Source organism: Mesoplodon densirostris, chromosome 4 (assembly GCF_025265405.1).
Source record: "Mesoplodon densirostris isolate mMesDen1 chromosome 4, mMesDen1 primary haplotype, whole genome shotgun sequence".
Lineage (NCBI taxonomy): Eukaryota > Metazoa > Chordata > Mammalia > Artiodactyla > Ziphiidae > Mesoplodon > Mesoplodon densirostris.
The window spans coordinates 70,468,812-70,483,472 of record NC_082664.1 but is presented as its reverse complement, the minus strand read 5'-3'; the positions used below and the strand labels follow the sequence as shown (position 1 = coordinate 70,483,472).

Sequence of the window (14,661 nt, the reverse complement as noted above, 5' to 3'; positions counted from 1 at the left end):
GGTGAACAAATAACCACATGTGGAAACAGCATTCTGCAAAAGTTATAAATAATACAGCATAATCTACTGTAAAAGATAAAAATTTCCCAGGAAAAAATGTGGGTTTTTACTATTAATAAGAGAAGGAAAGATTTAACACTTAGCTCTAAGACTTTAAAACTTTGATTTTATTTGAGAAATTCTTGTAGTCCTTGTCTATTTAATCACCTACAAGATTGATACATACACACATATAGACAATTATTAGAGCTCAAGTCCAAACAAAACAAAGCAAAAAAGGGTTGAGTCATATGAATGCAGTCCTGTTATTAACATGCTTTGCTACGGATGAATTACCATGCTTCAATAGAGATTCATCATGCAGAAGACTTCAGATAAATTCCATGAACTGTATTTACAGTTCAGTGCCATACACTTGAACTTGACATTGGCTTTAGTAAAAGAAATTTCCATTTGCAGTGTTTTCCTACTTCATAACGATAGTAACAATGCTAACCCTTTGGTCAACAGACAAAGTTTGCCAGCCATGGGAGTATATATGGTGGGAAGCTTGCATGGAGCTGGGTTTTTTTTTTTTTTTTTCCCTCCATAACCCAACCCATCCAGCCATGAGCAATCTTTTCCTGGCTTACTTGTTCTAAAAGCATTAGCTCAACCATGCCATGTTTTCAAAAAAAAAAAAAGTGGGGATTGGTGAGGGAAGCCAGCAAATTAGCCAGGAGCAGTCTAGTTAGTACTAACAGATGATGAAAGGTCTCAGCAGAATATGACATAAGCAAGAGAAAATTCTTGATGCTGTCTGAAGAGACAAGAGTGTTTAACATTCCTGAAAATTAATATTTTCCACATTTTCTCACATTTTATTACTGTACTATGCCAGAAAAAGTTCCTTTTGGTGGAATGTTGGTTAAACATGAAAAGAGTCAGATTATGTTTATGTCAAAATATACAGTAAAATTTAATTTTTTTTTCTTAAACACCTTTATTGGAGTATAACTGCTTTACAATGGTACATTAGTTTCTGTTTTATAACAAAGTGAATCAGCTATATACATATAAATATATCCCCATATCTCCTACCTCTTGTGTCTCCCTCCCACCCTCCTTATCCCACCTCTCTAGGTGGGCACAAAGCACCGAGCTGATCTCCCCGGGCTGTGCGGCTGCTTCCCACTAGCTATCTATTTTACATTTGGTAGTATATATTAGTCCATGCCACTCTCTCACTTCGTCCCAGCTTACTCTTCTCCTTCCTTGTGTCCTCAAGTCCATTCTCTACATCTGCGTCTATATTCCTGTCCTGCCCCTAGGTTCTTCATAAACATTTTTTTTTTTTTAAGATTCCATATATATGTGTTAGCCTACGGTATTTTTCTCTTTCTGACTTACTTCACTCAGTATGACAGACTCTAGGTCCATGCGCTTCTTACAAATGACCCAATTTCGTTTCTTTTCATGGCTGAGTAATATTCCATTTTACATGTATGCCACATCTTCTCTATCCATTCATCTATCGATGGACACTTAGGTTGCTTCCATGTCATGGCTATTGTAAATAGAGCTGCAATGAACATCGTGGGACATGATTCTTCTTGAATTATGGTTTTCTCAGGGTATATGCCCAGTAGTGGGATTGCTGGGTCCTATGGTAGTTCTATTTTTAGTTTTTTAAGGAACCTCCATATTGTTCTCCATAGTGGCTGTATCAATTTACATTCCCACCAACAGTGCAAGAGGGTTTCCTCTTCTCCACACCCTTTCCAGCATTTATTGTTTGTAGATTTTTTGATGATGGCCATTCTGAATGGTGTGAGGTGATACCTCGCTGTAGTTTTGATTTGCATTTCTCTAATGATTAGTGATGTTGAGCATCCTTTCATGTGTTTGTTGGCAATCTGTATATCTTCTTTGGAGAAATGTCTATTTAGGTCTTCTGCCCATTTTTGGATTGGGTTGTTTGTTTTTTTGATATAGAGCTGCATGAGCTGCTTGTAAATTTTGGAGATTACTCCTTTGTCAGTTGATTCATTTGCAAATATTTTCTTCCATTCTGAGGGTTGTCTTTTCATCTTGTTTATGGTTTCCTTTGCTGTGCAAAAGCTTTTAAGTTTCATTAGGTCCCATTTGTTTATTTTTGTTTTTATTTCCCTTCCTCTAGGAGGTGGGTCAAAAAGGATCTTGCTATGATTTATGTCATAGAGTGTTCTGCCTATGTTTTCCTCTAAGAGCTTTAGAGTGTCTGGCCTTACATTTAGGTCTTTAATCCATTTTGAGTTTCTTTTGTGTATGGTATTAGGGAGTGTTCTAATATCATTCTTTTACATGTAGCTGTCCAGTTTTCCCAGCACCACTTATTGAAGAGGCTGTGTTTTCTTCATTGTATATTCTTGCCTTTGTTATCAAAGATAAGGTGACCATATGTGCGTGGGTTTATCTCTGGGCTTTCTATCCTGTTCCATTGATCTACATTTCTGTTTTTGTGCCAGTACCATACTGTCTTGATTACTGTGGCTTTGTAGTATAGTGTGAAGTCCAGGAGCCTGATTCCTCCAGCTCTGTTTTTCTTTCTCAATATTGCTTTAGCTATTCAGGGTCTTTTGTGTTTCCATACAAACTGTGCACATTTTTGTTCTAGTTCTGTAAAAAATGCCATTGGTAGTTAGATAGGGATTGCATTGAATCTGTAGATCGCTTTGGGTAGAATAGTCATTTTCACAATGTTGATTCTTCTAATCCAAGAACATGGTATATCTCTCCATCTGTTTGTATCATCTTTAATGTCTTTCATTAGTGTCTTATAGCTTTTGCATACAGGTCTTTTGTCTCGGTAGGTAGGTTTATTTCTAGGTATTTTATTCTTTTCGTTGCAATAGTAAATGAGAGTGTTTCCTTAATTTCTCTTTCAGATTTTTCATCATTAGTGTATAGGAATGCCAGAGACTTCTGTGCATTAATTTTGTATCCTGCTACTTTACCAAATTCATTGATTAGCTCTAGTAGTTTTCTGTCAGTGTCTTTAGGATTCTCTGTGTATAGTATCATGTCGTCTGCAAACAGTGACAGCTTTACTTCTTCTTTTCGGATTTGGATTCATTTCTTTTTCTTCTCTGTTTGCTGTGGTTAAAAATTCCAAATTTGTTGAATAATGGTGGTGAGAGTGGCCAGCTTTGTCTTGTTCCTGATCTTAGTGGAAATTTTTTCACTATTTCACCATTGAGAACAATGTTGGCTCTGCATTTGTCATATATGGCCTTTATTATGTTGAGGTAAGCTCCCTCTATGCCTACTTTTTGGAGGGTTTTTACCATAAATGGGTGTTGAATTTTGTCAAAAGCTTTTTCTGCATCTATTGAGATAATCATATGGTTTTTCTTCTTCAATTTGTTAATATTATGTATCACATTCTTGATTTGCATATATTGAAGAATCCTTGCATTCCTGGGATAAACCCCACTTGATCACAGTGTATGATCCTTTTAATGTGCTGTTGGATTCTGTTTGCTAGTATTTTGTGGAGGATTTTTGCATCTATGTTCATCAGTGATATTGGCCTGTAGTTATCTTTGTTTGTGACATCTTTGTCCGGTTTTGGTTATCACGGTGATAGTGGCCTCGTAGAATGAGTTTGGTAGTGTTCCTCCCTCTGCTATATTTTGGAAGAGTTTGAGAAGGGTAGGTGTTAGCTCTTCTCTAAATGTTTGATAGAATTCACTTGTGAAGCCATCTGGTCCTGGGGTTTTGCTTTTTGGAAGATTTTTAATCACAGTCTCAATTTCAGTGCTTGTGATTCATCTGTATATATTTTCTATTTCTTCCTAGTTCAGTCTGGGAAGGTTGTGCTTTTCTAAGAATGTGTCCATATCTTCCAGGTTGTCCATTTTATTGGCATACAGTTGCTTGTAGTAATCTCTCATGATCCTTTGTATTTCTGCAGTATCAGCTGTTACTTCTCCTTTTTTATTTCTAATTCTATTGATTTCTGTCTTCTCCCTTTTTTTCTTGATGAGTCTGGCTAAGGGTTTATCATTTTTGCTTATCTTCTCAAAGAAGCAGCTTTTAGTTTTGTTGATCTTTGCTAGCATTTCCTTCATTTCTTTTTCATTTATTTCTGATCTGATCTTTATGATTTCTTTACTTCTGCTAACTTTGGGGGTATTTTGTTCTTCTTTCTCTAATTGCTTTAAGTGTAAGGTTAGGTTGTTTATTTGAGATGTTTCTTGTTTCTTGAGGCAGGATTGTATTGCTCTAAACTTCCCCCTTTAGCACTGCTTTTGCTGCATCCCATAAGTTTGGTTGGGGTCATCATGTTTTCACTGGCATTTGTTTCTAGGTGTATTTTGATTTCCTCTTTGATTTCTTCAGTGATCTCTTGGTTATTACGTAGTGTATTGTTTAGCCTCTATGTATTTGTATTTTTTACAGACTTTTTCCTGTAGTTGATATCTAGTCTCATAGCATTGTAGTCGGAAAAGATACTGGATATGATTTCAATTTTCTTAAATTTACCAAGGCTTGATTTGTGACCCAAGATATGATCTATCCTGGAGAATGTTCTATGAGCACTTGAGAAAAATGTGTATTCTGTTGTTTTTGGATGGAATGTCCTATAAATATCAATTAAGTCCATCTTGTTTAATGTATCAGTTAAAGATTTTGTTTCCTTATTTATTTTCATTTTGGATGATCTGTCCACTGTTCAAAGTGGGGTGTTAAAGTCCCCTACTATGATTGTGTTACTGTCGATTTCCCCATTTACGGCTGTTAGCATTTGCCTTATGTATTGAGGTGCTCCTATGTTGGGTGCAGAAATATTTATAATTGTTATATCTTCTTCTTGGATTGCTCCCTTGATCATTATGTAGTGTCCTTCTTTGTCTCTTGTAATAGTCTTTATTTTAAAATCTATTTTGTCTGATATGAGAATTGCTACTCCAGCTTTCTTTTGATTTCCATTTGCATGGAATATCTTTTTCCAACCCCTCACTTTCAGTCTGTATGTGTCCCTAGGTCTGAAGTGGGTCCCTTGCAGACAGCATATATACAGGTCTTGTTTTTGTATCCATTCAGCCAGTCTATTTCTTTTGGTTGGAGCATTTAATCCATTTACATTTAAGGTAATTATCAATATGTATGTTCCTATTACCATTTTCTTAATTGTCTTGGGTTTGTTAATTGTAGGTCTTTCCCTTCTCTTTTGTTTCCTGCCTAGAGAAATTCCTGTATCATTTGTTGTAAAGCTGCTTTGGTGGTGCTGAATTCTGTTAGGTTTTGCTTGTCTGTAAAGGTTTTAATTCCTCTGTCAAATCTGAATGAGATCCTTGCTGGGATGAGTAATCTTGGTTGTAGGTTTTTCCCTTTCATCACTTTAAATATGTCCTGCCAGTGCCTTCTGGCTTGCAGAGTTTCTGCTGAAAGATCAGCTGTTAACCTTATGTGGATTCCTTTGTTATTTGTTGTTTTTCCCTTGCTGCTTTTAATATTTTTTCTTTGTATTTAATTTTTGATAGTTTGATTAATATGTGTCTTGGTGTGTTTCTCTTTGGATTTATCCTGTATGGGACTGTCTGGACTTCCTGGACTTGATTAACTATTTCCTTTCCCATTATTACGGAAGTTTTCAACTATAATCTCTTCAAGTATTTTCTCCGTCCCTTTCTTTCTCTCTTCTTCTTCTGGGACCCATATAATTCGAATGTTGGTGTGTTTAATATTGTCCCACAGGTCTCTGAGACTGTCCTCAATTCTTTTCATTCTTTTTCCTTTATACTGCTCTGCAGTAGTAATTTCCACTATTTTATCTTCCAGGTCAGTTATCTGTTCTTCTGTCTCAGTTATTCTGCTATTGATTCCTTCCAAAGAATTTTTAATTTCATTTATTGTGTTGTTCATCATTGTTTGTTTGCTCTTTAGTTCTTCTAGGTCCTTGTTAAACGTTTCTTGTATTTTCTCCATTCTATTTCCAAGATTTTGGATCATCTTTAGTAGTATTACTCTGACTTGTTTTTCAGGTAGACTGCTTATTTCCTCTTCATTTGTTTGGTCTCGTGGGTTTTTACCTTGCTCTTTCATCTGCTGTTTCTCTGTCTTCTCATTTTGCTTAATTTACTGTGTTTGGGGTCTCCTTTTCACAGGCTTCAGGCTCATAGTTCCCATTTTTTTTGGTGTCTGCTCCCAGTGGGTAAGGTTGGTTCAGTGGGTTGTGTAGGCTTCCTGGTGGAGGGAACTGGTGTCTGTGTTCTGGAGGATGAGGGTGGATCTTGTCTTTCTGGTGGGCAGGATGGCATCTGGTGATGTGTTTTGGTGTGTCTGTGGCCTTATTATGATTTTAGGCAGTCTCTTTGCTAATGGGTGGGGTTGTGTTCCTGTCTTGCTAGCTTTTTTGCCATATGGTGTCAAGCACTGTAGCTTGCTGGTGGTTGAGTGGAGCTGGGTCTTAGCATTGAGGTGGAGATCTCTGGGAGAGCTTTTGCCATTTAATATTACGTGGAGCTCGGAGGTCTTTGATGGACCAATGTCCTGAACTCAGCTCTCCCACCTCAGAGGCACAGGTCTGACACATGCCCAGAGCACCAACACCCTGTCAGTCACACGGCTGTCCCTGCACCGTGTGAGAATTCGGGGATCGGCACAGAGTTGCGAGGGTTAGCGTGGGGTTGCCACCTGCCTGCTCCCAGAGGAGGCTGGACCAGACGCCACTGGCTTCTGCGAAAGCGCCCCTCTAATGTGCGGCTTCCTGAGAATGTGAGCGCTCCTCCAATGAGAGCAAGAGGCGATGAGGTGCCTGCTGTGTTCCCCAAATTTAATTTTTAATGAGGAAAAACAGAAAATACGGAGAAATGAATTTTAACAGTAAAATTATAGTCTGTAGGAGGAAAATTTCCAGAGCATGTTTATGCTCTGGAACTGGTCAAAAGGCCACAGAGAGGATGTTCAGGGTCTTGCTCCTCTACCCCGCTTACCCGCTGCATTTTGAATGAAGCTGATCCTTAACCACACCTCCAGGAAATGGCACATTTCTCTAGCCAATCATAGCATCCATTCTCTTCAGGGACTGGTTCAGGTATGAGTATGTTTATGAGCTTCTTTGCACGATGGCCTGAAGTGTCTTAGTAGCTATCATTTGTCTTGCCTCACATTATAATACGATACAATCCTGCCCGTATCACAGGCACTAATTTCTTGTCAGGGCTGGGTAAATGCACACCAAGGAGACTTGAATTTCAGTTTAGTTTTGAGTATATATCTAAAAACAATATTTTTACAACAAATCAGTATTTTTATAAAATTTTGTATACATGATAACTTCTAATGTGATAGCCAATAGTCACTTAAGCAACCCACATATGTTTACTGAGAACCTCTTGTCTATGGTAACAAAAGGATGAGGGGAGAAGAAGATTGAGAAACAACAGTAAAGCCAGGTGAAAGACAGATCTGCCTTGTGCCATGTCGGCAAGGGACCGTGTGTCTAGCAGTCATGTGTGGCTCAGGAACAGGAATGGCAAAAATGGATGTTAAAGTAATTCAGATTTCAGACAGGTATAGCAGGGCCTTATACCTTATAAGGTATAAGAGAATAACCAAGTAGTCAAGAGTGCATCAAAGTGATGTAAGACATGAATATAGTGGGCCATGTGCTGTGGGCAAAGACGAAAGGGAAAAATATAGTCCAAAAATGGTAGGGAGTTAGTGATTGAAAGCTAAAGTGAAAAAGACAGGGAATGGGTGTGTGCATTTGGTGGCGACTGACAAGATGGAGGAGGGATGCCACTCAAGTGAAGATCTCAGAGCGGGGGCCACATCTTATTGGTGAGGTCAGGTCTGTGGTTACACTGAAGGTGACTAACAACATCCAGCAAAGGTAAGAGCTGTGAGGGGGAAACAGGGCTATAATATGGAGGACTTGGAGGTTTTAAGGAAAAACTTTTTTTTTTTTTTTTTTTTTTTGCAGTACGCGGCCTCTCACCGTTGTGGCCTCTCTCATTGTGGAGCACAGGCTCCGGACGCGCAGGCTCAGCGGCCATGGCTCACGGGCCCAGCCGCTCCACGGCATGTGGGATCTTCCCGGACCGAGGCACAAACCTGTGTCCCCTGCATCGGCAGGCGGACTCTCAACCACTGCGCCACCAGGGAAGCCCAGGGAAGACATTTTTAACATGTACGGAGAAAATCACAATGCTGAGTGTTAGAGTGGTAGGAGAATACCAAAGAAGTTACAGGTGAATGCTGGAGACCTAAACATAATTGAATGTGTGTGTGTAAATACATATATATATATACACATATATATATATATATATGTGTGTATATATAGATGAATAATTTAAGGTGAAGTGGAACTATGTGGAGTGTGAAAAGGGTTCAGAGGTTCAAGCTTCAAAATTGGAATCAGGCTGTTATAAAATGGCTCCTTTTAATTAGCAACCAGATAGCTACTGACAGAGTAGGAGAGGCTTTCCTGAGCCAGGTGCTGCAACAGCAGGTGAGGAAAAGGGCTGCCTTTAAATGTCCCCTCAGCACTGTGGCCAGGTACACAGGAGAGGCAGGACACAGAACATAAAGGGTGGATGGCAAAAGAAGTGGAGTGTAGGCACAATCAGGTTCTGGGCTTGCAAAGATGGGGAGGAAAAGCAGAATGCTGATCCTTGAGCCCAGGGGCCCTCAGGAGGGCTGCAGCACGTCAACGTGGGGCAGACAGGTCTGGCTCACGGAGGGCATGGGAATAACATGCAGACGGGCAGCACCTCTTCCCCCCCTCAAGAACACTCACACACAGCTTGCATTCGATCTGTCTGGTACTACTCTGAAGGGCTTGATAACAAAAGTAAAATGAAAAGAAAAATAAATAATTTAGAAATGCAATCTTGAAAATCTTCATATATTTCTGGACATGGCCACAGGGAAAAGACTCATAAAGCACATCCTTTGGGAAGCCGCCTTGCTATGAGTCTAATATGAATTATGGTGAGAACAGATCTGGTGTATGATGTCCTTGAATAATTTATTTCAGGCAGCCCCTAGTGTTCAGAAACAGGAAACTTAAAGAACAACATGTCTAGGCACTAGTTTTGTGAGGCCAGGCTCGGTGAGCCAATGTCAAAAGGGCCAAAGAAAAGTAAAAAGGAGAACTCAAAGCAAGTGATTTCTACCCCCACCCCCCAAATTTAAAAAATGAAAACTTTTCCTTTTTTGGTTTGTTTAGCAACTGGCAAACTTATAAACAACAGGAAAATTATTACTTTTATCTAGCTAAACCAAGTTGTTTTATAGGATCTATCTACCCAATGAAAGTGGGGCAATCCCAGGACCTGTCACAATGATAGATCAATACAGACAACATGAATTGGACTGAATCAAAACAAAGACCAAGTGAATTATAATCAGTGCATCCAAGTACTGGGCTCTGGAACTTGAGGAAATGAAGCCTAGAATCATTTTTAAAGCGAATGAATTTCCTTTAGTCAAAGGGATAGCAAGCAAAGAAGGGAGAAAGAGCAATGTAATCTGTGTTTCTCAGTAATGACTCAATTTTAACAAAAATAAACAATAAAAGTCTGTATCTCTTCAGAATATTGCACTGATCATTGTTGTTACGATCCCTGCTACAGGTGTTCTCTGGCATTTTTTAAAAAAGTTAAATTTTTTTCTCTATTGACAGGCACAGTCTGATTACTAACTTCTAAATCCTAAACAAGAAATATAAATCTGGGCAGAGGGAAACGCAGCCATTTTTCAGGGAGTGAATTAGTTAAAGTCACACAGCATAGCCTGACCTGCTGTAACTCCTGAGCTCTGGTTTCCAACTTGGTCTTGGCTAGTAGTTACTGGATTTCTGACTCGACTAAAGCAATTGTTCCCTAGCCCTTGGCTTCCAGACACTCAGTACATTTGGGGCCCTGACATCTGTCTTAGCTTCACTATTGGTGAGTTTGTTTTTGTTGGCTTTTACTGCTCTTCCAAATGATCTAAGGTAATGAATGAAGGTATTCATGTGTGTTGTTGGAAGCCTGGGGAGAGAGTGAAGTTGGGAGAAGTGACTGGGACAGGACTGGCTAGGGAAACAGCCAATTCAAGGGAAAACTTTGGCTTTTTTCAAAATAATTTTGAAAGTTCATATAGACAGAGCCCTAAAATTTCCTCATGGGGCCGGGTTTGATGTACATTTTCTATGCGCCTTAAAAACGTATGGCCAAGAATTCTCCAGATACAAATTATTTATCTATGGATAGAGGGAAAAAGTATACTACCTGACAAGACAACTTCAATAAGATCGCCTTCCTGGATATCGCTAGCCGTTTTCACCAGCTGAAGGATGTTTTCAGAGGTAGGGTCGTGGCGGAAAAGCAGGATCTTATCGTACATTCCATAGAAACCACATTCAGGGAACTGTAAATACAAATACCACAACAGGTTAAATGTCAAAATCTTCCTAAATTTAATCAAAACCAAATAAGCAAATGTCAGGGCACCAACACAAGCTAATTAGAAAAGTTCAAAATATCTAGAACATCAAAAAATAAAAGTGGGGCTTCCCTGGTGGCGCAGTGGTTGAGAGTCCGCCTGCCGATGCAGGGGACACGGGTTCGTGCCCCGATCCCGGAGGATCCCGCATGCCGCGGAGCGGCTGGGCCCGCGAGCCATGGCCGCGGAGCCTGTGTGTCCGGAGCCTGTGCTCCGCAACGGGAGAGGCCACAGCAGTGAGAGGCCCGCGTACAGCAAAAAAAAAAAATAAATAAATAAATAAATAAATAAATAAAATAAAAGTGAATGGCCAAATTGATATTGACATGACTCCAAAGCAGGAGGAAAGAAATCACATATAAGGGCAATAATGACAAAATGATCTTCTAATTAGAGAGCAAGAAAACAAGAGAATCTGAGATAAGATTCAAAGAAAGTCCTGGCAGTAAGGCAGTTAAGAAATACAACAGGTGGTAAGAACTGTGCATTTTCACATGATTTATACCAATTCAATTACATTAAAATGGGAGTTAGTTTGTTACAATTCCATTACAAATATTGTTGTAATTTATTTGCAAAAAAAAAATGGTCAGTCCATTTTGGCATATTCAAAAATAAGAGATGACTCAATAAATCTAAACATGTTCTGTGTGTGGGCAGAGGTGTTATCTAGATTCTTTGATTCAGGAAAGCACCAGAGGAGACAACCCAACTCTCCCTTTTTTTGCTGCCCATACATTGCATTTAGTTTTCATGCAATCTAGGTTAAATAGACAAGTACAATAGCTAGAAGTCAATTCATTTTAAGTAGACATAGTTTATATTCTCCTCACAGGGATAAATATTACTCAAGACTATCTCCCAATAGCAGGCATATAATGAAAGCTAAAGGAATGATATTTTCTAATGGGAAACCTAAAAAATTCTGATATTAAAAATAACTATTAGAATATTAACAACTAATATTATTCCTTTCATTTCCTCTCTTCCTTCTAATGCAAGGAAGTACTCAAAATTCAAACCATAGTCCTGCTTGTTGAATTCCGCTTTAAAAGTAGAATTATTTGATCAAAGGGTAGGAACATCCTTAAGAATCTTAAAGCCAACTTCAAACTTATTACAAACCACAATCTCAGGAACAGTTTAAGCAAAGATCCGTCTGTATTAGCATTGAATATTTTTATTAAAACAAACAACCTAGGCTAATAGGCATGTGAAAAGGGCTCTTTTCTTGTATATGATATTTTCACATAATTAGCAATTGTTATTTCTTTTATAAATTGATATTTGTCATGTGTGAAAAAGGGTCATAAGTCAAGGAGAGAAAATTGTCTTGTTCCTGAAACGTGTGATATTTCTGACATGTATATCAATAAAGGTTGACTTTTAAGGAGCTACTGTCATGAAGAAATGTCCAGAATATGAGATCTTCTGATATCAGACAAAATAGACTTTAAAATAAAGACTATTAGAAGAGACAAAGAAGGATACTACATAATGATTAAGGGATCGATCCAAGAAGAAGATATAACAATTGTAAATATTTATGCACCCAACATAGGAGCACCTCAATACATAAGGCAAATACTAACAGCCATAAAAGGGGAAATCGACAGTAACACACTCATAGTAGAGGACTTTAACACCCCACTTTCACCAATGGACAGATCATCCAAAATGAAAATAAATAAGGAAACACAAGCTTTAAATGATACATTAAACAAGATGGACTTAATTGATATTTATAGGACATTCCATCCAAAAACAACAGAATACACATTTTTCTCAAGTGCTCATGGAACATTCTCCAGGTTAGATCATATCTTGGGTCACAAATCAAGCCTTGGTAAATTTAAGAAAATTGAAATTGTATCAAGTATCTTTTCCGACCACAATGCTATGAGACTAGACATCAATTACAGGAAAAGATCTGTAAAAAATACAAACACATGGAGGCTAAACAATACACTACTCAATAACGAAGTGATCACTGAAGAAATCAAAGAGGAAATAAAAAAATACCTAGAAACAAATGACAATGGAGACACGACGACCCAAAACCTATGGGACACAGCAAAAGCAGTTCTAAGGGGGAAGTTTATAGCAATACAATCCCACCTTAAGAAACAGGAAACATCTTGAGTAAACAACCTGACCCTGCACCTAAAGCAATTAGAGAAAGAAGAACAAAAAACCCCCAAAGTTAGCAGAAGGAAAGAAATCATAAAGATCAGATCAGAAATAAATGAAAAAGAAATCAAGGAAATGATAGCAAAGATCAATAAAACTAAAAGCTGGTTCTTTGAGAAGATAAACAAAATTGATAAACCATTAGCCCGACTCAACAAGAAAAAAAGGGAGAAGACTCAAATCAATAGAAATAGAAATGAAAAAGGAGAAGTAACAACTGACACTGCAGAAATACAAAAGATCATGAGAGATTACTACAAGAAACTCAATTCCAATAAAATGGACAACCTGGAAGAAATGGACAAATTCTTAGAAATGCACAACCTGCCAAGACTGACTCAGGAAGAAATAGAAAATACGAATAGACCAATCACAAGCACTGAAATTGAAACTGTGATTAAAAATCTTCCAACAGACAAAAGCCCAGGACCAGATGGCTTCACAGGCGAATTCTATCAAACATTTAGAGAAGAGCTAACACCCATCCTTCTCAAACTCTTCCAAAATATAGCAGAGGGAGGAGCACTCCCAAACTCATTCTACGAGGCCACCATCACCTTGATACCAAAACCAGACAAGGATGTCACAAAGAAAGAAAACTACAGGCCAATATCACTGATGAACATAGATGCAAAAATCCTCAACAAAATACTAGCAAACAGAATCCAACAGCACATTAAAAGGATAATACACCATGATCAAGTGGGGTTTATTCCAGGAATGCAAGGATTCGTCAATATACGCAAATCAATCAATGTGATACACAATATTAACAAACTGAAGAAGAAAAACCAAATGATCATCTCAATAGATGCAGAGAAAGCTTTTGACAAAATTCAACACCCATTTATGATAAAAACCCTGCAGAAAGTAGGCATAGAGGGAACTTTCCTCAACATAATAAAGGCCATATATGACAAACCCACAGCCAACATCGTCCTCAATGGTGAAAAACTGAAACCATTTCCACTAAGATCAGGAACAAGACAAGGCTGCCCACTCTCACCACTCTTATTCAACTTAGTTTTGGAAGTTTTAGCCACAGCAATCAGAGAAGAAAAGGAAATAAAAGGAATCCAAATCGGAAAAGAAGAAGTAAAGCTGTCACTGTTTGCAGATGACATGATACTATACATAGAGAATCCTAAAGATGCTCCCAGAAAACTACTAGAGCTAATCAATGAATTTGATAAAGTAGCAGGATACAAAATTAATGCACAGAAATCTCTGGCATTCCTCTACACTAATGATGAAAAATCTGAAAGTGAAATCAAGAAAACACTCCCATTTACCACTGCAACAAAAAGAATAAAATATCTAGGAATAAACCTACCTGAGGAGACCAAAGACCTGTATGCAGAAAATTATAAGACACTGATGAAAGAAATTAAAGATGATACAAATAAATGGAGAGATATACCATGCTCCTGGATTGGAAAAATCAATATTGTGAAAATGACTCTACTACCCAAAGCAATCTACAGATTCAATGCAATCCCTATCAAACTACCACTGGCATTTTTCACAGAACTAGTCAAAAAATTTCAAAATTTGTTTGGAAAAACAAAAGACCCCGAATAGCCAAAGCAATCTTGAGAATGAAAAACGGAGCTGGAGGAATCAGGCTCCCTGACTTCAGACTATACTAGAAATCTACAGTAATCAAGACAGTGTGGTACTGGCACAAAAACAGAAAGATAGATCAATGGAACAGGATAGAAAGCCCAGAGATAAACCCACGCACATATGGTCAACTTACCTTTGATAAAGGAGGCAGGAATGTACAGTGGAGAAAGGACAGCCTCTTCAATAAGTGGTGTTGGGAAAACTGGACAGGGACATGTAAAAGTATGAGATTAGATCATTCCCTAACACCATACACAAAAATAAGCTCAAAATGGATTAAAGACCTAAATGCAAGGCCAGAAACTATCAAACTCTTAGAGGAAAACATAGGCAGAACACTCTATGACATAAATCACACCAAGATCCTTTTGGACCCACCTCCTA

The 14,661-nt window shown here is 38.2% G+C and overlaps 1 protein-coding gene across 2 annotated transcripts in view; it reads right to left on the bottom strand.

Moving 5' to 3' along the window:
* Nucleotides 1-14,661, bottom strand: part of PRKD1 (protein kinase D1) — a 347,287-nt gene that overhangs the window by 158,694 nt on the left and 173,932 nt on the right. The window contains exons 1-2 of one of the 2 annotated variants that reach the window (XM_060096362.1): nucleotides 14,411-14,465; nucleotides 10,248-10,386 (exon numbers count right to left, since the gene is read on the bottom strand). In XM_060096362.1, the coding sequence (XP_059952345.1) occupies nucleotides 10,248-10,362 (115 nt within the window). In that variant the 5' untranslated portion in view covers nucleotides 10,363-10,386; nucleotides 14,411-14,465. Of the gene's footprint in view, nucleotides 1-10,247; nucleotides 10,387-14,410; nucleotides 14,466-14,661 lie in introns of those variants that run through there. The other variant, XM_060096361.1, reaches the window with a different exon arrangement.